Here is a 24,578-nt window from a genome sequence, read left to right on the forward strand (position 1 = left end):
GACCTGTGAACAAAGCTATGATTAAAGGTGAAGCAAGAGTAATATATTAGAAAGACTTTCTAATAAATCTCATAATATAAAATCATAGAACTATTGTTTAAGTTCTATGGGAGAATATCCTCTAGCGACATCTGATTTCAATAAAAATAACGAAACTTGTCATTTATTAACAATAAACACTGTTAATCATTTGAATATTAAAACAATCTAAATGACCAAAAAACGTAGGCTTTCTAATTCTTCTCCTATTAAAGTCGAAGTAAAGGAAGAAAATACAATTGGAAATGATTATCTTTTAGCTAAAGGTCGCCTAAAAGGCGTTCTAAAACAACTTACAGAACAATCATCTGATGAAGGTAGCGATTCTTCAGATGATAATAAGAAACTTAGGTAAAATTAGAAGTATTATAATCTATTCTAGTATTTTATTTTTTATTTATCCTACAGCGAATCAAATAGAAAACGAAAAGTCGAAAATATGCCTACACCATACCATCATACTTATGTGATGAAATTATTTGATAGAAGCGTTGATTTGGCTCGATTTGAGGAAGATACTCCACTTTATCCAATTTGCCGTGCTTGGATGCAAAATCAACCTAGAAATCCTCAATCTATTGTCAAGTAAATTACCTCATATACTAGAAATATTACATATAACCAATAACTTATTCTAGACGTAGACTATCTTCTCCAGAACCGGCTAATAATTCATGGAATGAAAATTCTTTATCCGAGATAAACAGATTACCTTCTCCACATACTCAGTTTGTTTCAAGAATTCCATCACCACTACCCGAGCAGGAACAAAATAAAGACAATATTAATTTAGATTATGTAAGATTGGTAAGTCAACTTTGGTTATTATTAATTATGTTAATTTTAGGATGAATATATTCCTAGTAAACATACTCTAATGCAAGAACATATGAAACGATGGATGAATGTGAAGAAAAAATGGATACAAACTGCTTTTAATAATGAAAATCGATATTTACAAAGTACAAATATACTTAAAGCAATTTATAATAAGTAAGTTTCACTATTTATTATTAAAAATGGTTATTTCATATTGAAACCTTAACATAAAAAGATGAAATGTTGTTTTGTATTGAAAAAAGTTTATAAAATCACCCAACAAAATGTATAGTTAGTCATTTTTTCAATAAAATTTGGCTAAATATAAAAAATGTAACCCTCAATGACAAAAGGTTGTGACTTTCTTGAGTTTGGGCTAAATCTGAAGAATACATGAAATTGGGCAACAGGTTGTAGTCTAATATAGGCTTTGGGGTATTATAATGATGGAATAACAGCAAAAGAAGCTAATTTTTCGTCAAAACGTCCTAATAATTCAATTCAGTACAATCCTATGATAGTTTTTCCAGATAGATTAAAACTTGTGAATTCCAGAAAATGGTGATCATTATCTTTCCGTTTCTTTGTCTCTGGTGTGTACCAATTGATCCATATTTCGTAAATTTCATGAATAAGAAAATTTAATACTAAAGTAAAAATGTTTTACAAAAAATGTCATAAAAAGGCTAGAAAATCATCGGATTGATCTAAAAGGAAACTATAATTATAAATAAAACGAAATTTGATTAAAAAACTTGTTTTTTGTTACTAAATTGTCTCTTATTTGTTTTTATCTCTAAGTTATCATGTTGTTTTTTTTTAGAGCTCAAGAGGAATCTAATTAATTCTTAAGGAGAGGAAAGGATGAGAAAAAGAAACATGTGAATGTATAAGAATGTATATTTTTTCACTTTTTCTCAGTATATAATCATAATTGAATCTTAGGAGAAAGACATTTACATTTCAATATTAAATAAATATATAATTTTAACATAAATAAATGAAATACAATAAATTTGTTTTTATTAATAATACATTTATAAATATTCCACAAACTTCCCATAACATCGATATAATAAAGTTACTCGAGTTGGTTTTTTGAATATTATTCCAAAAATGAAAAAAGTAGAAAAAATCCAAAAAAATTATAAACATTTTTGGTAGTTATCCAGATTAGGTTACATCCCTCCGATTTCATTAAAATTTTAGTATGTTAGTTTAGGTTAGTATCATTTTTCATTTTGAGAATTAAAAGGGTTGGAATTATTATAGTTATTTGATTATTCTAACGAAAAGAAGTACCTGAAGGGATGGTTTCCGCGCCCTATATTGACCAGTGTAAACAACATACTAAAATTTCAATGAAATCGGTGGGTTGCAACCTAATCTTGATATTTACCACATTTTTTATAAAAATTATTTTTTTTAAACAGAAATTTTATGAAATATTAGATACTTCTATATATATGTACATTTTTTTCTTCTTCAGTCGTTTATTTTTATTTTTTCAAAAAAAAGACCAAAGTATACCACAAAATTAATATTTTTATTAGAAACCTGGCAAGTTTTGTTAAACATACTGCCCGGAAATTCTTTCGGGACAAATATTTTTCTCGAATAGATCTCCTGCAGGACAAGCTACATTTTCATTTAAGTTAGATTTGTTTTAATAAAATCAATAAATTAGTAAAGTGCAAAATTTGCAAAAATAGCAATAAACAAACATATTTTCAGATTAAAATAAAAATAATCTACAGATATGTATTGAAATTGAATATTATTGAGGACGCGTTCCATCGGTTTGAATATTTTTTTAAAATAACAACAAAAATATGATTCGTTCAATGCCTTTTGTTATCACCCCTTCAAAAAAAAAATTATTTTTCTTTAAGCGACAATTCCAAAATATCCGCCAATATTTTTTGTTCTTCCAACCTCTCTTTTTCTTCGCGCTGTCTCTTCTTTTCTTCTTCTTGTTGGGACAGGAGTAGGGCCAAATTTAGATCGGAATCCATTTCGGGACTGTTGTTTTCTGGTAGCAAACTACCCGGAGTCGTGTTCTTTTGATAAAGCTCTAAACTAGCCTGGATAGCTCTACAATATAAGTATAATCTAGCAATATACGCATGTGCAATAAAATAACAATTAATAAACTTCATAGAATTGTACATTGGAGTATACCATAAAAAAGTGACCGAGGAGATGGACCAATTCCAGATGGTAAATAAGCCTTTCAAACTCCAGTTTTTGCTTACTTTCTTTTACACAACAAGCAGTATATTTCTTCTACAAATCCAGATAAATTAAGAACTATTCATGCAGAACGTTTTGAACACCCTAATGATATCTTCACACCCCAAACAACCACTCGATATGAGGTTAACAGGTTTATAGTAAATAAAAAGTTTGTAAGGCTATTTGGTGTTGTTCTGGCACAACCTGGACCAGTTTCTGTACGTGTTCAGAATTGTGGATGAGTTTTTTATCCTCCATAACCACGTATTTCATCTCCAAATCAAGTTAAACAACTTAAATACTATGGAACTTTGGAACTAATAGGATCAAATGCTTTAGAAAGATCTTTAATTACATTGCAAGTTTCGATATTTTCCATTTTATATGGACTAGATGATGCAATTCTGTATTTTTAGAGGTTAAGGTATCTTCGCATAATACCTAGGAGCGTATTAAATAAAAGATGAAGATCTTTGGCACCTGGAATCGTCCTATATCCTCAAGGGAGTGGAATTTTGTTATTAGTTACAGCAGAGTCGAATGCTTTAGTAAGATAAATAAATCATTTGTTCATATTTACAATATAAAATAAAATAATTGATATAATTCGATTTTTTTAGAAAAAATTATGCTTGTTACTAGATTTTATTGCAACAAAGGCAAAAGCTACTAAATTAATAATAATAAAAAAATATAAAACTAAATGGGAGCTTATGGAGACTGAAGGGGAAAAATAAAGCGATAAATTGAGCATTAGAATGAATTTTTTCTCAAATTTTCTTTTATAGGTCTTAAACTTTTTGGTTCGGGTGTTAAAATTTGACGTTTCCTTAAAAAATAATAGAAAAAAAATCTTTAGCAAAATCAAAAGTGTAACTGTCATTAAAATTTCTTAATTACCTTTGCAACTGCCTGTCTTCCTCCCCAACTAAGTTGGGCGTTTCCGGTCTGGACGGTTTCTGAGCTCTAAGTGCTTCCCAAATATCCACCTAATGAAAATTTTGTCAAACGGAATTACATGATATGCGGAAAAGAAAATATTTACCGTAACAATTTCTATTTGTATAACTCACCTCCTCCCTTTCCGTACCAGCATCTATCAAACTTTGTTGTATGGCAAATTGGAGTAAATCATCTTCTTCTTCCATACTAAATTGACGTCTTCCATCTAAACCTAAAATAAAACTCACAATACTCAAGACTTTTTCAAAATTTTGATATTTCTTATATAATGATGTTAAAATCCTATTGATAACTCATTTTATACTCAATGATGTTTAAAAGAAGAAATTATAAAAAAATAAAGATGAACAAAAAATTTATCCAATTTTTTGAAACTATCGATAATTGAAAAATTTAAAAATTGTTGAAGAAAAATGAAATTTTTATAGTTTATAATTTCAATTTAATCCTGAACACAAAAAACTTTGATAACATTATTGGAGTTAGGTTTATATTTGACACAACACAAGATGTATAAAAGACTTAGTTAATTCTTACACACAAAAACAGTATAAAACAATACATCATAATTATTGCGTTAAAAACACTTGTACTTCAAATAAAAGTTTTTCGGTTATTCTTTTTCGCCCTATAACTTGTACTCTACCTGTTTAGGAATACGGATTAATCTAAAAACTTTCTAGTATTCATAATAACAACTATACTCATTTTGGAGCTTTTTATTTATAGGAATCAACTTTAGAATCGATTCAATTCAAACTATTTTCACTAGTTTGAATGCACTAGCTGTCAAAAAACGAGGTTAGAAAAATTCAGTTGTTCTTCTTTACCTTATAAGTCGTTCTCTACCTATATAAGTACGCAGATTATTATGAAAACAATTATAAAACTCTTATCACCATTTTGGATATATTTCGAGAGGTATTTACAACAAATGAATTCATCAAAAATAATCATTATTCATTAACGATTAATAAATAAAATGTTCGTAATTAGTTTCCACTATAATATGCGAAATAATAATTACTATAAAAACGTCTAAAAACAAAATTAATCCAAATGAATGTTTCAAAGTTACAAATATATAAAAATAAAAATTCTCACCAATTTGAGCATATCCGGAAGGACATTTGAACAGAGAATCGTCTAGTACACAAGTCAGTCGATTATCTTCTTGAATATTAGTAACAAGGGGCACATCGGCGTCCATGGCGAATATGTTCCCGAAAGTTATTCTCGCATTCAAAATATGAAACAGAGGTATTTCTAAAAAATGTAATAATAAACAATAATTTTATTAGTTCACTGTCAATTGAATGAATCAAAATTCCTGTTGGAACAGAAGTCAAACGATATGCTCCTACCATATCGCAAGTTTAAGTAGCATTTCAAATTGTATCGCAATGTATCCAAAAAAATATTATGATATAGGAATGGATAAGAACCAAAAAATACCTAAACGAAGCCAAAAATAACGATATCAGTTCGTGGGAATTAATTTGCTTGTTTTTAGAAACAAAAACTGTAATAAAATTTCTTCCTTAAGTATAATTAGTCAATATATAGTATGAATTTACTCCCAATGGATCCACAATTAGTTACAGATCATTGAAGGTTTCATTTTACCAAGTAACACCAAAACTAAAGCAGATATCAATATCTAACTCACTTAAAAGTCTTTCTAATGTAGAAATATCATCGGAACAATATGTTATGACTAGGAAGAATGATTATTTGCTTTATCATTAGTTTGGAAACACACCTAGAATTGGTTGTGAGTCAAAAAGATCCTCTTATAGCTGCTCTATACATAAATGCAGAAATTTTTATTAATATATGATAATACACCCCCTTATGTGGCTTGAATAATACAAAAGTACCTACAGTACAGTACCTACATAAATGTAATTAGAAACTTGATTTTAATTATTCCTCAAATACATGAATCAATAATCAGAATTAGAGAAAAGAAGCATATAAAGATACAGTGTAGTCAAACATAGTTTTTCCCAAATTGAATGAAAATGAATCCTTGCCATATATAAACATAAATATTTAGAACAAGTTTTCCTATGAATTAAGTTTTTACATACAGAGACATATTAAAATTGAAATGGTATTAAGCCATTTATTGATATTTTTTCTAATTTTTCAAAATTAATTTATGAATTTTCAGCATTTTCTTGATATGCTTACCAATTTTAACAGGAAACCCAGAAGGCAATTGCATCTGTATAAAATCCTTCAATTTGGCAAAATGAGAACTAGATATCGCCATCAAATCCACAATAGGAAGTATCTGTTCCGGTAAAGACAGAGGATAATTTTCACACAACCACAGATTAGCTTTAAACTTTTGAACCTTGACTTGAACCTCTTTAGGTCGACCGATATCTCTATCCTGAGCGTTTAGATCTACATCTTTATCGAAATACTCTTCAGGTGTTATATTACAAGGGTTACTAGAATTACTGTATTCTTCCTGGAAGTGAAAAAATTAAATTACAATTTTGTTTTAACACGAATGGAAAGATATTTACGTTTGGAAGTAAAGAGGCAGCCTGAGATTCAGAAACTTCTGCTATACCCAGAAAATTCTGTAATGGATGTTTATTATTTTTACTACGAGCTTTATCAGTCTCTGTTAGATGTTCCGTTCTAGTTTTAGTCACTAATTCTACATTCGAAGCGCTAAATACTTTACATTCATACCCATTGACAACTTCAGTCTTATCTGATCTCCAGCCCCATAAACCAGCCTTATTCCTAAAAAAAAATATTTATATATAAAAGTTTACCAAATAAAGTAGATAATTCAGTACCTTTCAAAACTGATTTTTTCTGTATCAATATAAGTTGTAACTATAGGAGTTGTTAACCGTTGTGATACAGATTCTTCGTTCGGCATTAAAATACTCAAAGAATCTTCTGTTGTTTTCATTTGTTCACAATACACTTGTTGAAGATCATGGTCTATTTCCATCATTACAGCACCGTCATCTGGAAAAATTAGCATTTCTAAGGTGAGTATTACATGTTGTAATTGTTTTAATTACATTTTTTTATAGAAAAACTATAAAAAAAGGCTTGTCTAGGTAATTTAATGAATAATTTGAAATATCTAATCTACAATAAAGGTGTGAAAACCACAAAGCAAAAGGGAATATGAAAAACTATTAAATTGGGACCTAACCTTAAAATATGAAGCTATTTTCTCTTTTTTATTAATTACAAATCAAATTAGCACTATCTCTAGCAATAAATTATATCTAGGGAAACGATAGACTAATATCTATTGATATTAAAGCATAAAATCAAAATTATAATTTGTATTTTCATTTTAAATTCAAATATGTGATTTTTTTGAGAAAATGAAAAAATGTCATATTGTAAATACTAATTTCTGTTCCTATGTTTGAAAATCAAGGCTCTGGGTTATGCCTTTTTCCCTTTCACCGAACCACTAATTACTTTTATTTGTGTGGAAAATTACTTTATGAATATACCTTGTATATTTGTTATTTTCACCATTCAAATTACATTCTTTGATATTTATTTCAATAATCAAGTATTTATCTTCAAAAACCGTTCATAAACTAACCTAGTTTGATTAATTTAGTTTTAGTTTCTGAAGATGATAAATCAGGTATCGAAACGTTGGTATAGTGGTATGATAAACAGTGTGTTAGGTATGAATATCCCTCATGGTTCCAGAAATTTCAATTTAATTGTACAAATTTAAGATTAGTCCTTTGTTTGATCTGTTTTTGCACTAGATTTTAACAAATTCATTGCTATCAAATAATTATCTAATTGGCAATCAAAACTACAATATTTATAAAAGCTAATTGGTTGACTTATGAACTATTGGGCTTCTATTGGCGTGATGGGGTCTTTTCTCCAGTTATTGTGGTTCCAAAAGTGAATAAAGGGGCCAGTTTCCTTCTTGTTCTAAATCTTACAGTTTTTAACACTTTTGCCATGTAATTTAGGCTTAAAATGGTATTTAGTAAGTGATCAACACTACACCTTTGATTGAAAGTTCCCTAATCATTGATATTAATATATTGATATATTGTGAGCAGTATAAACATCCTAGCAAACAAAGCGTCACTACAAAAGGTACGTATTTGCTTTACCATGATAATATTCTAACTAATTGTGCAATATATTAACACGATACCTTTTCTAGTGATTTATATAATTTAATATTTACCAGTTTTTGAAAAACTTTTTAGTTGGAACACGTAGCTCCTTTCTCCCTTTATTGGAGCACACATATTAATAGCTTGAATGAAAAACAATAATATTACATCAAAATTGAAGTTAAGAATAGTTTAAGAATAGATACTTGATAAAAAAATATTCAATTAAGGATAATAACCCTGTAACTTGACCTATACCTAAATGATTACGCCGTTACTAAATATTTAGAGGTGTCTTTAAATGTTCCATTGCCTTGTAGCCTCAGAATGGTGATACCTATGAAATATAATAGATTGGAGAGACAGACGTTAATAGGAAAATGGCCAAATTTGTGTTGAAAAATAATATAAAACCCCTGTGTGTTACAATATCAACAATTTAAAAAACTTACTGTGTCCCTGGAAAACGTAGCTTCTATTCCCCCTCTGCCAACTGGTATGATCAAATCCTAAAAGTGTTGTATCAATCCGTACACTAGATCCCTGTTTATAAACCTTATAAGTATCACTAGGACACATCCTAGACACCAGAGGGACTAGAAATTATGAAAAATAATTTTTTTTTACATTATTAGAAGTTAAACATACCCCAACTGGTAAACTCCCATTTCATTTCTACATAAAAATCAGGGGCTTCTTTTAATCTATGTAATAGCTCGGGAATCCCTGCCATTCTACTTGTATACCTCTGAAAATCCCTACTTTCAAGAACAATCTGTACTAGCTCCGGATCACCGGTAGCAACTGCTTCTTGTACCACTGAAAATGTAATTTACTATTTTGTTTCCAATAAGATAACTAATTTACCTTACTTTTTGTATATTTTTAAATACTTATTATTCGTAATATGATGCTAAATATGTTCAAGAAGCCAAATATTAATAAAAATTAATCCTATAAATGCTTACGAAGGTTGTGACTTCTTAAACTGTAATTTAATTAAGGTAACTAACCTGTCCAACCATTTAAATTTTCACAATTAACATTAGCTTCGTGATGTAGTAATGTTCTAGTCGATTCCAAATGGCCTAATGTTACAGCTAACATTAGAGGGGACCTACCTCGTACATCTAACTTCTCTTTGTTGTGCTGAAAAATAAAGCAATATAAAATTCTTATACAATATATGGCTAAATATTATTAGCATACTTGCTTTGATGATAGAAGAGCTCCCAAACTTTTATAGTCGTTTTTCCAAACACACCAATGTAATGGGTATTCGGCTTTTATAAACGCTTCTGTAACCATTTTGTTTTAAAAACCTCTGCACAAAATATTCTTTCAAGATCAGAATTCGTCAACTTTGATTTCCTGAAATATTTAACATTACTTTTGTAAAAATTACAATTTTGACCTACGAAGTATTAGTCATATTTAGGGCAGTCGTCGGTCGTCGGACATGTTTACTTTTCACAAATGTCAAAATAATTTTTTTTGACATATATGACGTTAACTGAAGTTGATATTGTACGCGTATTGAAAAAACGAACACAATCCGACGATATTTTTTTACTTTAAGTACGTTAATAAGATAAAACTCACCATCACTCGCCTACCTTAACGCTGACTAGAATGTAACTGAATCCGAAATAGTTACCCCTACTGTTTATTATACGATTATAAATTGGATTTGTTATACTCCTGTCAGTTTAATTTTACGTAATTGGTATTATTGGTTCGTACTGTCAGGAATCAGCTGATAATAATTTTGTTTTTTACTTTATTTAATTTTTCATTGCTGGTATCATTGTTAATTTTATACTATAAGAATCAGCTGTTTTCGTTTTTGATTTAATGACAATGGAATATGAATTTCCAGCAAAATTTGATATAATTATAGTTGGTACAGGAATAGTGGAATCAATATTGTCTGCAGCAGCAAGTCGAATTGGTAAACAAGTACTTCATATCGATGAAAATGAATATTACGGGGGCCAATGGTCCTCTTTCAATTTGGAAGCGATATTGAAACTCAAGAATAATACTTCATTGGAAAAAGATAACAGCTGTATTTCAGAAGAACCGAATTTATATCATTTTGGAAACAATGTATATAATATAAAAGATATAGAGTATAAATTTCATGTGCTATCAAATATTACTAATGAAGATGTAATTGACGAAGGAAAAGAAGTTGAAAATAATCCATCGGATGAAATATGGTCAGAAGACAATCTATTGAAAGTATCTCGAAAATTCAACATTGATTTAGTGCCAAAACTTCAATATGCAAGAGGTGACTTTGTTGAATTATTAATATCTTCAAATATAGCCCGTTATTCCGAATATAGAAGTGTTAGCCGGATACTTACATGGTATAATAATAATTTAGAATTCCTACCGTGTTCCCGGTCCGATGTTTTTGCTAATACCAAAGTATCTGTAGTAGAAAAAAGAATTTTAATGAAATTATTTACTTCTGTAAACTCCGAAGAAACTGAAAACTATGAAAATAAAACCTTCAAACAATTTTTAACAGATAAGAAGTTGACTCCTAATCTAATTCATTATGTCTTATATGGTATATCAATGAGTTCAGAGGATACTCCATGTGAAGAAGGTATCCAAAGGGTGAAAAGATTTTTAAATAGTTTAGGAAGATTTGGAAAAACGCCATTTTTATTTTCCATGTACGGCAGTGGTGAAATACCTCAAGCATTTTGTAGACTTAGTGCTGTTTTTGGTGGTGTTTTTGCTTTAGCACAATCCCTACAAGGTTTTAACGTATCAGAAAATAAATTTAAATCAATTAAAATGAGAGATAAAAATATAGAAGCTGAAAATTTGGTGATGGGAATTAAAAATGTACCTAAACAATTTCTTAGATCAAACAAAATTGAGTATATTTCTAGATGTGTGTTAATAACCCAACAATCTATTTTGAAAAGTGAAAGAGAACATTTAACATTAATGTTTTATCCACCAGAAAATGGAAAACCATTTGTAACTTTGATAGAATTAGGAAGTCTTACTGGTACATGCCCAAAAAATTTGTTCCTTGTTCATTTAATAGCAAAACAAGTTAATTCCCCAAAAGAAGATTTTTCTACTGTTATAGAAAATTTATTTACACAAAATTGTGAAAATTTATCAGAAAAAGAGAACAACAAACCGTTAATATTGTGGTCAATGTATTTTTCTATTCCAAATTCTAATAATGTGGAATTAGTTAAAAGTCTTCCTGGGAACAGTTTTGTTTGTCCTGGGCCAGATACAGATCTCGATTATGATTTATCTGTACATGTGGCTAAGAAAATGTTTGAAGAAATATATCCTGAAGCGGATTTTCTTCCTAGAGCACCAGACCCAGAGGAAATAGTCATAGGAGATGATGACAATGAGGAAACTAGTGAAACTGAGCAGAACGTAGATTAGAAGTAGTAAAAGAAATATCGTTCAACTTCTTTGACAACTTTTCGTCTAACATGAAAAAGTTCTTATCCATTTCTCATAATTTATATTTTCTAAACTGAACTTTGTTTTTGTGGTCTTAATAATTTATTACTGTGATAATATGCATCAATTATGGAAACTGTATTTTATAAAAAAGTTTTCAAATCGACATATTTTTTGGTATTTAAACTTTCTATTTTTGCCCTTAGCAACCAAATTTATTAGTATATAATTTTAAGTATTAAATTTTATTTATAATTTTTCAATTTGTTAAAACTTAATATTCAATAAATGTTTACCACTTTTTGGCGAAATTTTTCAAATTTCCCTATTTATTATCCTCCTTGAAACGATCCTGTCGTTGCTCTTCAGATTAAAGCTGATTTTATAAACTCTTAAGCTGTGTTCACACTATGTCGTGATCGGAGTTACCTATGGGACTCCAGTAATCCGATCTATATAAATCCATGACGGATTTATGGAAAAAGCGGTGTCGTGTTTTTTTATTAATGTATGGCGCAGTCATATTTAACAGATTTTTGATTCCTGCATCCCATTGGTATTCCAAATTAAGTTCTGCTACATCAACCAGTAATAAATCTTTAACGAACTTCTCAATGTTGGACTTTCTTCTTCCTCGAAGAAGGCTAGGTCGTACTCAAAACCTTCTTGGGCTGCGACTACGGTCCAACTGTGGCAATCATAATTACAGTAACAGCCGCCACAGCATCTTCTTCATCACTCATTTATTTTTAAAGTAAATTAAAAGTATTTCACTAAACTATGATACACAGCTTTAATATCACATTCGCATTGATTTGATTTTTTTTTGTCGATGGGGATTTTATTGGCTGGCCTTATTTGGACAATCAGGAATGTCAATTCACATAACCTCAAAATTTTTGTACTTCCTCTTAAAAATTTTGATTGGTGAGCAAGAAGACTTAGTATAAGCACAGGTAGCAGCGGTCACAGGAATTTTGTGCTTTGGTAAAATTAAAATGGAAACTATATCACCAATTGGAACACAAACGTCAAACAAAGGAAAATAAATAAAACATGGTTGAATTTGGTTATTTAATTTATTTATAATTTTTAAATTTGTTAAAAGTTAGTATTAAATAAATATTTACCAATTATTTGGTTTTGGCAAAATTATAAAAATTCCCTTGAAACGGCCCTGTTGTTGCTGATAACTTTTTGGATTAATACCATAAATTACTTGGAAACAGTGTACTTATTTTTATTATTTATTATTCACCCACTGTTGCATCATGTAGAATTGAGTAAATGTTATTTTTGATATTGAAATTTAAAATCGAAAACACCATTGTGAGACTGATTTGATAATAGAGGTTATCAAAATGACGAAAATTCATTGGTTCAGAACATACTAAACGTCATTCTCCGAATACTGATTGGTTAATAAAATATGTTTGCTGGATTAACAAATTCTTTCGCAAGTTGACTATAAAGAAGTAACCACGATTTTATTGATTTATTCGAATAAATTTTTTCATAATTGAAACGTAAATATGTCACAAAATATACTAGTTATAGGAAACGGCGGTCGGGAACATGCCATAGTTTGGAAACTTTCTCAAAGTTCAAAAGTAAACAAAATATATGTGAGCCCAGGTAGTTACGGAATTCAACAGGTGGCTAAAGCCGAAAATATCAATTTAAGTACCTTCCAAGTAAGTTTTAAACTTCGTCGTTGTTAAAATCGTGAAATAATAAAAGTTTCAAAATATCTTTTGATTTTTATTGAAATGTTTAAAGTGCTAGTGAGTTTTGTGACAAAATGTCTCGTATTTAGGATATCAAAAAATTCTGTAAAGAGCAACAAATATCACTAGTAGTAGTAGGACCTGAAGTTCCTCTAGCTAATGGAATTGCAGACGCACTTTCAACAGATGGAATCAAGGTATTTGGACCAAAAAAAGAACCAGCTCAAATTGAATCTGATAAAAATTGGGCGAAATCTTTCATGGATAAACATGGTATACCAACAGCTAAATGGAAATCGTTTACTAGTGCAACAGATGCCAAGAACTTCATCAACAAGTATTCATTTTAATTTATAAATGCATTATCAAATATTGTGATTTTTTTTAGTGCTACATTTGCAGCTCTAGTTGTAAAAGCAAGTGGATTGGCAGCTGGGAAAGGGGTAGTTGTAGCAAAAGATAAAATAGAAGCGTGTAAAGCTGTCGATGAAATTTTAGGGGATAAAAAATTTGGAGATGCTGGAGAAACAGTTGTAGTGGAAGAACTATTATCAGGGGAAGAAGTATCGGTAAGTACAAGTTATTATTTTTAATTAAATATTTATCTAGTAATTTTATATTTATGATGTTTTTTTATTATATTTAAACACTCATAAAGGCATTTAGGATATTAAAATCTGGTCAACAGTAATTTAACTCGTAAGTTAATCTAATAGAATTTGAAAATTAAAAATTAAAGTGTTTTCTTCAGCGTTTATTAGGTTTAGTTTAACATTCACACACAAACTCTGCTTTTACACTTAAAAAACACTAAACTCAAAGGTTTTGATCCTCTTAAGTCTTCTTTCTAACCCAATATTAACAGTGTCATCAGAGATGGTCGCCATGGTATTATTTTATAACTGTGGATAATCACACGTGTACAGTAAGTGGATTTGCAGAGTTGCATGTCAATTGTAGGTAAATACCAATCGATTCTTCTCTAATTTGTTGTATTTCTCTTTTGAGTCTTGTCCCACTTGACCAGGTTTGTATCCTTTGATGTCATTAGGTAAGTTGTGAGGTTTTTAAACCGCGCTCGTTTGAGTGTAGGGCACGGGTTCGTCCTCTTCCATACACCAAAGGCACTCCGGATCGTCCGTGATGTCCATGGTGTGGAGATACAATACTTTTAATGAATATATACAAAGTTAAAGATTGTAAAATAATGATATTGTTCCACGTAGGTTCTAGCATTTACCGATGGAGTTACTATAAAAGCAATGTTGCCTGCTCAAGATCACAAAAGAATATTTGATAATGATAAAGGTCCAAATACAGGAGGAATGGGTGCATATTGTCCGTGTCCTTTACTATCCCCCGAACAATATGATTTCGTACAAAAGGAAGTACTGGAAAAAGCGATTGAGGGATTCAAAAATGAAAAACTAAAATTCGTAGGTGCGATACTCACTTTTGGTACCAAATTCGAAAAAAAAAAAAATTTTTTTCAATTTTTTAAGGGGTTTTATATGCCGGATTAATGTTAACTCCAACCGGACCAAAAGTATTGGAATTCAATTGTCGATTTGGTGATCCAGAAACCGAAGTTATTCTACCTCTATTAGAATCGGATCTGTACGATATCATGATATCTTGTTGCGACGGTACTTTGAATAAACAACAAATTAAATGGAAACAAAACGTTAGCGCAGTCGGTGTAGTACTAGCATCTAAGGGATATCCGGAAACTTCTAGTAAAGGACAAGTTATTTCAGGTTTGTAACAGGAATTAAATCTCGGCAACCCCTACAAGAACATGTATTTACAGGTCTCGATGTTGTTAATAAAGATCTGATTGTTTTCCATTGCGGTACGGCTTTGAAAGACGGTGTAGTAGTGACGAACGGTGGTAGAGTATTGATTTCAGTAGCTCTAGCTCCACAACTTACAGTTGCAGCTGCTAAGGCAACTAAATCGTGTGGTATTATCAAATTTGACGGTCAACAGTATCGTAGGGATATATCCCATAAAGGGATAGCGAGGTAACTAATAGGATAATTGCATTTTTAAAAAGTTTTTTTTGGAAACATATCTCATTGGTTTTGAGTTTTAACGTCATAGGTTTAATCAAAACATCGAGTAGTTGTCTGTTTGATGATTATGAGGTTGTCGTTGCCGGTAACGTAGCGTGTGCTGTTATAATACAGTTTGTATTTGTATGAATAAAACATTTATAGGTTAAGTTCTTATATAATCAAGCATATTAAAGTTACTTACTATAAAATATTGGAATAAGTTGTTGCCAACTTTTTTTTTTAAAAAAAAAGTATTAGGAAGAAGAAAAAGTTTTTCAAATTTTTTTTTATTGACAAAAAATGTATTTTTGTGTGCTTTTAGCACATGCTAACAATTTTTTGCTCTCTTAGTTTATTATGATAACACGATTTCTAAAATATTTTTCAAATTAAACAAAGTTTATTAAAAACGATTATTGTAGAATAACCGAGAGATTAATTGTCATATATTCAGTGTTTATTTTATACCTATGACGTCACGCAATATGGCGACCTCACTGAAATGTTTAAACTACCTATAAAATTTTTGAATTTTCAATTTTTTTCCAATAAATATTGATCGAATAGAGAAAAAATTATGATAAAAGTTGGGTAATTCTTCGATATAGGTTACAACTCTCCGATGACCTTGGAATATGTCATTTTTTGGCCTTTTCTGAATATATCAATATGTATTTGTAGGGCGCGCAAATGATTCCGTTGATATTTTTTCATTTCGTTTGATAATTCGGTTTTTCTTCGATATTATTTACATCTCTCCGATGACCTTGACCTTGGATTATAGCCTTTTTCTATAGGTATGTCAAAAAGTATTTGTATGGCGCGCAAATGATTCCTTCGATATTTTTTTACTTCGTTTGATAATTCGGTTTTTCTTCGATATTATTTACAACTCTCCGATGACCTTGACCTTGGATTATAGCCTTTTTCTAGGTATGTCAAAAAGTATTTATTTGGCGCGCAAATGATTCCTTCGATATTTTTTTACTTCGTTTGATAATTCGGTTTTTCTTCGATATTATTTACAACTCTCCGATGACCTTGACCTAGAATTATAGCCTTTTCTATAGGTATGTCAAAAAGTATTTGTATGGCGCGCAAATGATTCCTTCGATATTTTTTACTTCGTTTGATAATTCGGTTTTTCTTCGATATTATTTACAACTCTCCGATGACCTTGACCTTGAATTATAGCCTTTTCTCTAGGTATGTCAAAAAGTATTTATATGGCGCGCAAATGATTCCTTCGATATTTTTTTACTTCGTTTGATAATTCGGTTTTTCTTCGATATTATTTACAACTCTCCGATGACCTTGACCTTGGATTATAGCCTTTTTCTAGGTATGTCAAAAAGTATTTATTTGGCGCGCAAATGATTCCTTCGATATTTTTTTACTTCGTTTGATAATTCGGTTTTTCTTCGATATTATTTACAACTCTCCGATGACCTTGACCTAGAATTATAGCCTTTTCTATAGGTATGTCAAAAAGTATTTATAGGGCACACAAAAGCTCCCTTCATATGTTTTTTCGTTGGAAAATTCGTCAATTCCTCGATACAGGCTACAACCCTCCGATTACCATGACCTTGATATAACCTAACCTAACCTATTTTTCAAATAAAGTCATTTTAGGTTTTCCGGAGTGCGTTAGATCTTGCGTTGATACTTAGCATACCCCCCCCCTAAGTATCTACGACCTATATAGGTCAGCGCGGCATTCTCGAAGACATATTTCAAGGTCAAGGTCACCAAAGTCACCTAATTTCCAAAAGTTGTATATAAAATTATTTTGTTTTCAAACCCAATTTAGATCAATTCTTCAGTTTGGTAAACTAACCTACAAACAAAGCGGCGTCGACATAGATGCCGGCAATGATTTAGTTAATCACATTAAACCGGCTGCCAAATCGACAAACAGAACCGGCGTTATGGGAGGCCTAGGCGGTTTCGGTGGTCTGTTCGATACCAAAGCCGCCGGATATAAAGATCCTCTTCTAGTATCCGGAACCGATGGAGTCGGTACTAAATTGAAGGTACGATTTCAAAATAATCTCGAATGTACGGTAACAATTTTATCTTCCAGATAGCTCAAGCTGTTGGCGTCCACGATACCATCGGTATAGATTTAGTAGCCATGTGCGTTAATGATATTTTAGCCCACGGAGCGGAACCTTTATTCTTCTTAGATTACTTCGCATGCGGAAACTTGGAGGTCGACATAGCTAAACAAGTAGTGACTGGAATCGCCGATGGGTGCAAATTGGCGGGATGCTCTCTTATAGGTTATACGGAAAAAATTTTAATTTCAACAAATATATTTGGATATTAAATGTTTTAGGTGGTGAAACGGCAGAGATGCCGGATATGTACCAACCCGGAGATTACGATTTAGCTGGTTTTGCGGTTGGGGCTGTGGAAAGGGAGCGATTAATGCCTCGAATCGAAACTATAACACCTGGTGATTCGGTTATCGGTTTACCGTCGTCGGGGGTTCACAGTAACGGTTTTAGTTTGGTTAGAAAAATAATGAAAATGGCGGGAAAGGATTACAACAGCGTAGCACCGTTTAGTAAACGAAACAAAACATTTGGTATAAGAAAAAAATGAGTAGAAATTTTTTTTTTGTATATAAATCTTGTTTTAGGTAGTGAATTACTGACCCCAACGAAGATCTACGTTAAATCTGTTATACCAGCTATTAAAACTGGAAAAGTTAAAGCTTTCGGACATATAACAGGCGGTGGTCTTCTGGAAAACATTCCTAGAATACTTCCGGATGAGGTGGCGGTCGAACTAGATGCCGCGAAATGGTCTATACCGACGGTGTTTTCTTGGTTGGCTACTGCTGGTGGTGTTCATCAATTGGAGATGTTGAGGACGTTCAATTGTGGAATTGGTGGTGTGTTGATTGTTAGCGGGGTGAATGTGGAAGAGATTTTGGGTATTGTGAAAGAAGAAGGGGCAACTATCATCGGAAAAGTTGTAAAAAAAGATGCAGGTAAGAATTGGTATGTTTTCTTAATAGTTTCGTTAAATTTAAATTTATTTGGTGCTGTAAGAGGTCACAATCTTGATTCAATAGTGTCGTAAGTAAAAAAAATAGAAAATCTGTTTTATTGGTGCTAGGAATTCTTATGTAAATGATTACTATTGCGGTAATTTTGTCAAGTTTTGAGTTATCTTTCGAAAATAGAAAAATAAAGTTACAATTATTCTCAAATACTTATTACTGGATGGTTTTTTTTAACTTATGACACTATTTGAGTAGATATGCGATATGTGGACCCCTTTTGAATAGTATTTGAAAACCTAGTACCCCCCGTATAATGTTGAGGTTATTTTTGATTGCTTTTCACTTTTTAGCAAAAATATTGATACTTTTGAGTCAATTTATTTGATTATAGTTTCTCTAATTCACCAAAATATTCATTATTAACATATTTTACTGTTTATTAATATTTATAATAAAAAAAATGAACATTTTCTCTTTTCTGGAAGGTGTAGATTGGATAAAATCATATTTTTCTACATAATAATAATGTTTTTGTCCTTGTTTTGTATATTATTTGGATCCCGAAGACTCTTATGTTAGGTCAAGATATTTTTTTGAAAGTTTATTTCACTATTTAGCAAAAATATTGATACTTTTGAGTCAATTTATTTGATTATAGTTTCTCTAATTTACCAAAATATTCTTTATTAACATATTTTACTGTTTATTAATATTTATAATAAGAAAAATGAACTATTTCTCTTTTCTGGAAGGTGTAGATTGGATAAAATCATATTTTTCTACATAATAATAATGTTTTTGTCCTTGTTTTGTATATTATTTGGATCCCGAAGACTCTTATGTTAGGTCAAGATATTTTTTTGAAAGTTTATTTCACTATTTAGCAAAAATATTGATACTTTTGAGTCAATTTATTTGATTATAGTTTCTCTAATTTACCAAAATATTCTTTATTAACATATTTTACTGTTTATTAATATTTATAATAAGAAAAATGAACTATTTCTCTTTTCTGGAAGGTGTAGATTGGATAAAATCATATTTTTCTACATAATAATAATGTTTTTGTCCTTGTTTTGTATATTATTTGGATCCCGAAGACTCTTATGTTAGGTCAAGATATTTTTTTGAAAGTTTATTTCACTATTTAGCAAAAATATTGATACTTTTGAGTCAATTTATTTGATTATAGTTTCTCTAATTTACCAAAATATTCTTTATTAACATATTTTACTGTTTATTAATATTTATAATAAAAAAAATGAACTTTTTCTCTTTTCTGGAAGGTGTAGATTGGATAAAATCATATTTTTCTACATAATAATAATGTTTTTGTCCTTGTTTTGTATATTATTTGGATCCCGAAGACTCTTATGTTAGGTCAAGATATTTTTTTGAAAGTTTATTTCACTATTTAGCAAAAATATTGATACTTTTGAGTCAATTTATTTGATTATAGTTTCTCTAATTTACCAAAATATTCTTTATTAACATATTTTACTGTTTATTAATATTTATAATAAAAAAAATGAACTTTTTCTCTTTTCTGGAAGGTGTAGATTGGATAAAATCATATTTTTCTACATGATAATAATGTTTTTGTCTCATTTTGTATATTATTTGGATACCGAAGACTCTTATGTTAGGTCAAGATATTTTTTTGAAAGTTTATTTCACTATTTAGCAAAAATATTGATACTTTTGAGTCAATTTATTTGATTATAGTTTCTCTAATTTACCAAAATATTCTTTATTAACATATTTTACTGTTTATTAATATTTATAATAAAAAAAATGAACTTTTTCTCTTTTCTGGAAGGTGTAGATTGGATAAAATCATATTTTTCTACATGATAATAATGTTTTTGTCTCATTTTGTATATTATTTGGATACCGAAGACTCTTATGTTAGGTCAAGATATTTTTTTGAAAGTTTATTTCACTATTTAGCAAAAATATTGATACTTTTGAGTCAATTTATTTGATTATAGTTTCTCTAATTTACCAAAATATTCTTTATTAACATATTTTACTGTTTATTAATATTTATAATAAGAAAAATGAACTATTTCTCTTTTCTGGAAGGTGTAGATTGGATAAAATCATATTTTTCTACATAATAATAATGTTTTTGTCCTTGTTTTGTATATTATTTGGATCCCGAAGACTCTTATGTTAGGTCAAGATATTTTTTTGAAAGTTTATTTCACTATTTAGCAAAAATATTGATACTTTTGAGTCAATTTATTTGATTATAGTTTCTCTAATTTACCAAAATATTCTTTATTAACATATTTTACTGTTTATTAATATTTATAATAAAAAAAATGAACTTTTTCTCTTTTCTGGAAGGTGTAGATTGGATAAAATCATATTTTTCTACATAATAATAATGTTTTTGTCCTTGTTTTGTATATTATTTGGATCCCGAAGACTCTTATGTTAGGTCAAGATATTTTTTTGAAAGTTTATTTCACTATTTAGCAAAAATATTGATACTTTTGAGTCAATTTATTTGATTATAGTTTCTCTAATTTACCAAAATATTCTTTATTAACATATTTTACTGTTTATTAATATTTATAATAAGAAAAATGAACTATTTCTCTTTTCTGGAAGGTGTAGATTGGATAAAATCATATTTTTCTACATAATAATAATGTTTTTGTCCTTGTTTTGTATATTATTTGGATCCCGAAGACTCTTATGTTAGGTCAAGATATTTTTTTGAAAGTTTATTTCACTATTTAGCAAAAATATTGATACTTTTGAGTCAATTTATTTGATTATAGTTTCTCTAATTTACCAAAATATTCTTTATTAACATATTTTACTGTTTATTAATATTTATAATAAGAAAAATGAACTATTTCTCTTTTCTGGAAGGTGTAGATTGGATAAAATCATATTTTTCTACATAATAATAATGTTTTTGTCCTTGTTTTGTATATTATTTGGATCCCGAAGACTCTTATGTTAGGTCAAGATATTTTTTTGAAAGTTTATTTCACTATTTAGCAAAAATATTGATACTTTTGAGTCAATTTATTTGATTATAGTTTCTCTAATTTACCAAAATATTCTTTATTAACATATTTTACTGTTTATTAATATTTATAATAAAAAAAATGAACTTTTTCTCTTTTCTGGAAGGTGTAGATTGGATAAAATCATATTTTTCTACATAATAATAATGTTTTTGTCCTTGTTTTGTATATTATTTGGATCCCGAAGACTCTTATGTTAGGTCAAGATATTTTTTTGAAAGTTTATTTCACTATTTAGCAAAAATATTGATACTTTTGAGTCAATTTATTTGATTATAGTTTCTCTAATTTACCAAAATATTCTTTATTAACATATTTTACTGTTTATTAATATTTATAATAAAAAAAATGAACTTTTTCTCTTTTCTGGAAGGTGTAGATTGGATAAAATCATATTTTTCTACATGATAATAATGTTTTTGTCTCATTTTGTATATTATTTGGATACCGAAGACTCTTATGTTAGGTCAAGATATTTTTTTGAAAGTTTATTTCACTATTTAGCAAAAATATTGATACTTTTGAGTCAATTTATTTGATTATAGTTTCTCTAATTTACCAAAATATTCTTTATTAACATATTTTACTGTTTATTAATATTTATAATAAAAAAAATGAACTTTTTCTCTTTTCTGGAAGGTGTAGATTGGATAAAATCATATTTTTCTACATGATAATAATGTTTTTGTCTCATTTTGTATATTATTTGGATACCGAAGACTCTTATGTTAGGTCAAGATATTTTTTTGAAAGTTTATTTCACTATTTAGCAAAAATATTGATACTTTTGAGTCAATTTATTTGATTATAGTTTCTCTAATTTACCAAAATATTTATTATTAACATATTTTACTGTTTATTAATATTTATAATAAAAAAAATGAACTTTTTCTCTTTTCTGGAAGGTGTAGATTGGATAAAATCATATTTTTCCACATAATAATGTTTTTGTCCCATTTTGTATATTATTTGGATCCCGAAGACTCTTATGATAGTTCAAGATATTTTTTTTTGAGGTTATTTCACTTTTTAGCAAAAATATTAAAAATATTGAGTCAATTTATTTGACTATAGTTTCTGTAATTTACCAAAATATTCATTATTCTCATATTTATACATTTTTGTACATATTGACTCAGTTTTTGACCCTTTTTGAATAATATTTGGATCCTAACTAACCTTAATATTGGGTTTATTTATTTTTGAAAGTTTCTTTCAGTTTTTATCAAAAATATTGATAATGTTGAGTCAATTTCTTTGGCTGTAGTTTCTGTAATGGTAATAATTCACCACAATATTCTTTCTCAACATAAATTCACTAAATTTCGATATTTATTTAAAAAAAATCACCTTTTCTTATATCAAGAAGTCCTAGAATGAATAAAATCATATTTTTGTTCAGATTGATAGTGTTTTTCACCATTCTTGTGTGTTATTTGTATCCCGAAGACTTTTATATTGCATTGAGATATTTTCTTCCACTTTCTATCAATAATATTACTAATTTTGAGACAAACATAACCTCGTTAGTTTTACATTTCTTGAATTTAAATTCAATTCAAAACTCGACAACGTTATTCTAATATAACAAGCCAAAATTTTTATAGCAAGTAACATTTTATTTTAGATCAGGTTATTGTTAATAATTTCGCCGCTGTTATGGAAATTTCCATGCGTACCTATATACAGAGTGTAGTCGAAAACATACCCACTTTTAAAAAGAAAGTGGGAGTTTTAATATCGGGCAGCGGTACTAATCTCCAAGCACTAATCGACGCCACTCAAGATCCTATGCAACAAATTGGAGCCGAAATCGTATTAGTCATTTCAAATAAAACAGGGGTTGAGGGATTGAAACGAGCCGAAAGGGCCGGTATTCCAACAAAAGTGAGTATTTGGTACTGTGACTTCTCCTTTATATCGAATACCCTCATGAAATTTGTTTTTTAGAAGAAAAAATCAACTAAGATAGAATCAGGCATGTGTAGTGGTTATTTTGAATACCAGACAAATCTAGATCATTATTTTCATTCATGTTGTACCTAAACGATTAATTAAGATGAAATTTAATAATTGGTATTTCTTTTTAGGTATTAAATCACAAGAATTATTCAAGTAGATTGGATTATGACATGGCATTACATAATGAACTAACCTCATCCGGAGTGGATATAGTTTGCTTGGCAGGTTTTATGCGGATTTTGACTGGCGAATTCACCAGAAAATGGAAAGGGAGATTAATCAACGTTCATCCAGCGTTATTGCCACTTTTCAAAGGAGTAGACGCTCAAAAACAAGCTTTGGAATCCGGTGTACGAATATCGGGATGTACGGTTCATTTCGTTGAGGTAATTCTTTTTGAATAAATCCGCTATGCGAACTCTTTTCCTTAAAAAAGAATGCAGATTGGAAAATTGCTCGGGTACAATCCATACCTAACAAAAAAAGGAAGAAAGGCGGTTCCCAATAACTACCATCCGATATATGCACAAAAAGGTTACTCATAGATATAAATAATTTGTGTGGCCTTTGTAAATTATTAATCCTTTTCTAGTTAATAATTATCCTATAATGTCAGGTATTTCCCATTCCTAGAACTTTTTATATGTTTTTGTTGTTAAATTGTTTTAATTTCAAGTATCTTCCACTTTAAAAACTCATTTTTAATAAGAAGATATCTAAAATTAAAACAATTTAGCTAATAAACATATTTAATACTTATGTGTCCATTTTCTTGCTATTTTTCTTCTGAAATTTAAAATTGAGTTATGAAATCTATATCCTATAACAAAATTCTAAAAGTGCTGTATCTTTCTATTGAAATAATTATTTTTTTTTTCAATTACAGGAAGACGTCGATGCTGGTGCTATCATAGTTCAAGAATCTGTACCAATAGAACTTGATGATACTGTATATTCCCTCACAGAAAGGATAAAAACAGCAGAGCACCTTGCATTCCCTAGGGCCTTGAAACTCTTATCGAATGAAAAAATCAGTTTGAGTCACGATAATAAAATAATTTGGAAATAAATTTTGTTATTTAGAAAATAAACTTTTATATATATTCTTTTTG

The 24,578-nt window shown here is 29.3% G+C and overlaps 4 protein-coding genes across 7 annotated transcripts; 3 read left to right on the forward strand and 1 right to left on the reverse strand.

The window, feature by feature from the left end:
• Positions 1 to 149: 149 nt before the first annotated feature.
• Positions 150 to 1,873, forward strand: LOC130895099 (protein lin-37 homolog). Its single transcript, XM_057802234.1, has 5 exons — positions 150 to 390; positions 448 to 624; positions 678 to 837; positions 887 to 1,032; positions 1,682 to 1,873. Exons 1-5 carry the CDS (start codon positions 212 to 214, stop codon positions 1,701 to 1,703), a joined length of 684 nt encoding a protein of 227 aa, XP_057658217.1. The 5' UTR covers positions 150 to 211; the 3' UTR covers positions 1,704 to 1,873.
• A 217-nt stretch (positions 1,874 to 2,090) lies between these two features.
• On the reverse strand, positions 2,091 to 9,930 carry LOC130895096 (ankyrin repeat domain-containing protein 13D). Of its 4 annotated transcripts, none has more exons than XM_057802231.1 (12): positions 9,804 to 9,930; positions 9,411 to 9,572; positions 9,215 to 9,350; positions 8,850 to 9,020; positions 8,654 to 8,797; positions 6,879 to 7,056; positions 6,597 to 6,822; positions 6,253 to 6,538; positions 5,161 to 5,322; positions 4,167 to 4,267; positions 3,994 to 4,082; positions 2,091 to 3,922 (listed from the first exon to the last, which is right to left on the reverse strand). In XM_057802231.1, exons 2-12 carry the CDS (start codon positions 9,507 to 9,509, stop codon positions 3,847 to 3,849), a joined length of 1,668 nt encoding a protein of 555 aa, XP_057658214.1. In that variant the 5' UTR covers positions 9,510 to 9,572; positions 9,804 to 9,930; the 3' UTR covers positions 2,091 to 3,846. The 4 variants fall into 4 exon arrangements, with proteins under 4 accessions (XP_057658214.1, XP_057658211.1, XP_057658212.1 ...); XM_057802228.1 differs by having other exon boundaries at positions 2,091 to 2,952; positions 9,804 to 9,927; XM_057802229.1 differs by having other exon boundaries at positions 2,091 to 2,952; positions 9,818 to 9,915.
• A 93-nt stretch (positions 9,931 to 10,023) lies between these two features.
• Positions 10,024 to 11,958, forward strand: LOC130895098 (rab proteins geranylgeranyltransferase component A 1). Its single transcript, XM_057802232.1, has one exon. The coding sequence runs from the start codon at positions 10,056 to 10,058 to the stop codon at positions 11,634 to 11,636; it is 1,581 nt and encodes a 526-aa protein (XP_057658215.1). The 5' UTR covers positions 10,024 to 10,055; the 3' UTR covers positions 11,637 to 11,958.
• A 926-nt stretch (positions 11,959 to 12,884) lies between these two features.
• LOC130895511 (trifunctional purine biosynthetic protein adenosine-3) lies at positions 12,885 to 24,569 on the forward strand. Its single transcript, XM_057802849.1, has 13 exons — positions 12,885 to 13,351; positions 13,474 to 13,721; positions 13,773 to 13,953; positions 14,611 to 14,824; positions 14,887 to 15,141; positions 15,195 to 15,408; positions 17,255 to 17,477; positions 17,528 to 17,726; positions 17,783 to 18,034; positions 18,089 to 18,442; positions 23,132 to 23,391; positions 23,595 to 23,852; positions 24,353 to 24,569. Exons 1-13 carry the CDS (start codon positions 13,190 to 13,192, stop codon positions 24,533 to 24,535), a joined length of 3,003 nt encoding a protein of 1,000 aa, XP_057658832.1. The 5' UTR covers positions 12,885 to 13,189; the 3' UTR covers positions 24,536 to 24,569.
• The last annotated feature ends 9 nt before the right edge of the window (positions 24,570 to 24,578 follow it).

This window comes from Diorhabda carinulata, chromosome 6, assembly GCF_026250575.1.
Source record: "Diorhabda carinulata isolate Delta chromosome 6, icDioCari1.1, whole genome shotgun sequence".
In the NCBI taxonomy this organism is placed as follows: Eukaryota; Metazoa; Arthropoda; class Insecta; order Coleoptera; family Chrysomelidae; genus Diorhabda; species Diorhabda carinulata.

What these genes read in the sequence shown, in the direction of transcription:
- LOC130895099 (XM_057802234.1), top strand. Translation starts at nt 212, where the DNA reads ATGACCAAAAAACGTAGGCTTTCTAATTCTTCTCCTATTAAAGTCGAA. An exon ending in AATCCTCAATCTATTGTCAA is followed by an intron (nt 625 to 677) that starts GTAAATTACCTC and finishes AACTTATTCTAG; the next exon opens with ACGTAGACTATCTTCTCCAG. An exon ending in CTTAAAGCAATTTATAATAA is followed by an intron (nt 1,033 to 1,681) that starts GTAAGTTTCACT and finishes GTTTTTTTTTAG; the next exon opens with AGCTCAAGAGGAATCTAATT.
- LOC130895096 (XM_057802228.1), bottom strand. Translation starts at nt 9,509, where the DNA reads ATGGTTACAGAAGCGTTTATAAAAGCCGAATACCCATTACATTGGTGT. An exon ending in ATGGGAGTTTACCAGTTGGG is followed by an intron (nt 8,798 to 8,849) that starts GTATGTTTAACT and finishes CATAATTTCTAG; the next exon opens with TCCCTCTGGTGTCTAGGATG. An exon ending in TTCCGGATATGCTCAAATTG is followed by an intron (nt 4,268 to 5,160) that starts GTGAGAATTTTT and finishes GTTTTATTTTAG; the next exon opens with GTTTAGATGGAAGACGTCAA.
- LOC130895098 (XM_057802232.1), top strand. Translation starts at nt 10,056, where the DNA reads ATGACAATGGAATATGAATTTCCAGCAAAATTTGATATAATTATAGTT.
- LOC130895511 (XM_057802849.1), top strand. Translation starts at nt 13,190, where the DNA reads ATGTCACAAAATATACTAGTTATAGGAAACGGCGGTCGGGAACATGCC. An exon ending in GCCAAGAACTTCATCAACAA is followed by an intron (nt 13,722 to 13,772) that starts GTATTCATTTTA and finishes GATTTTTTTTAG; the next exon opens with TGCTACATTTGCAGCTCTAG. An exon ending in GGGCCGGTATTCCAACAAAA is followed by an intron (nt 23,392 to 23,594) that starts GTGAGTATTTGG and finishes ATTTCTTTTTAG; the next exon opens with GTATTAAATCACAAGAATTA.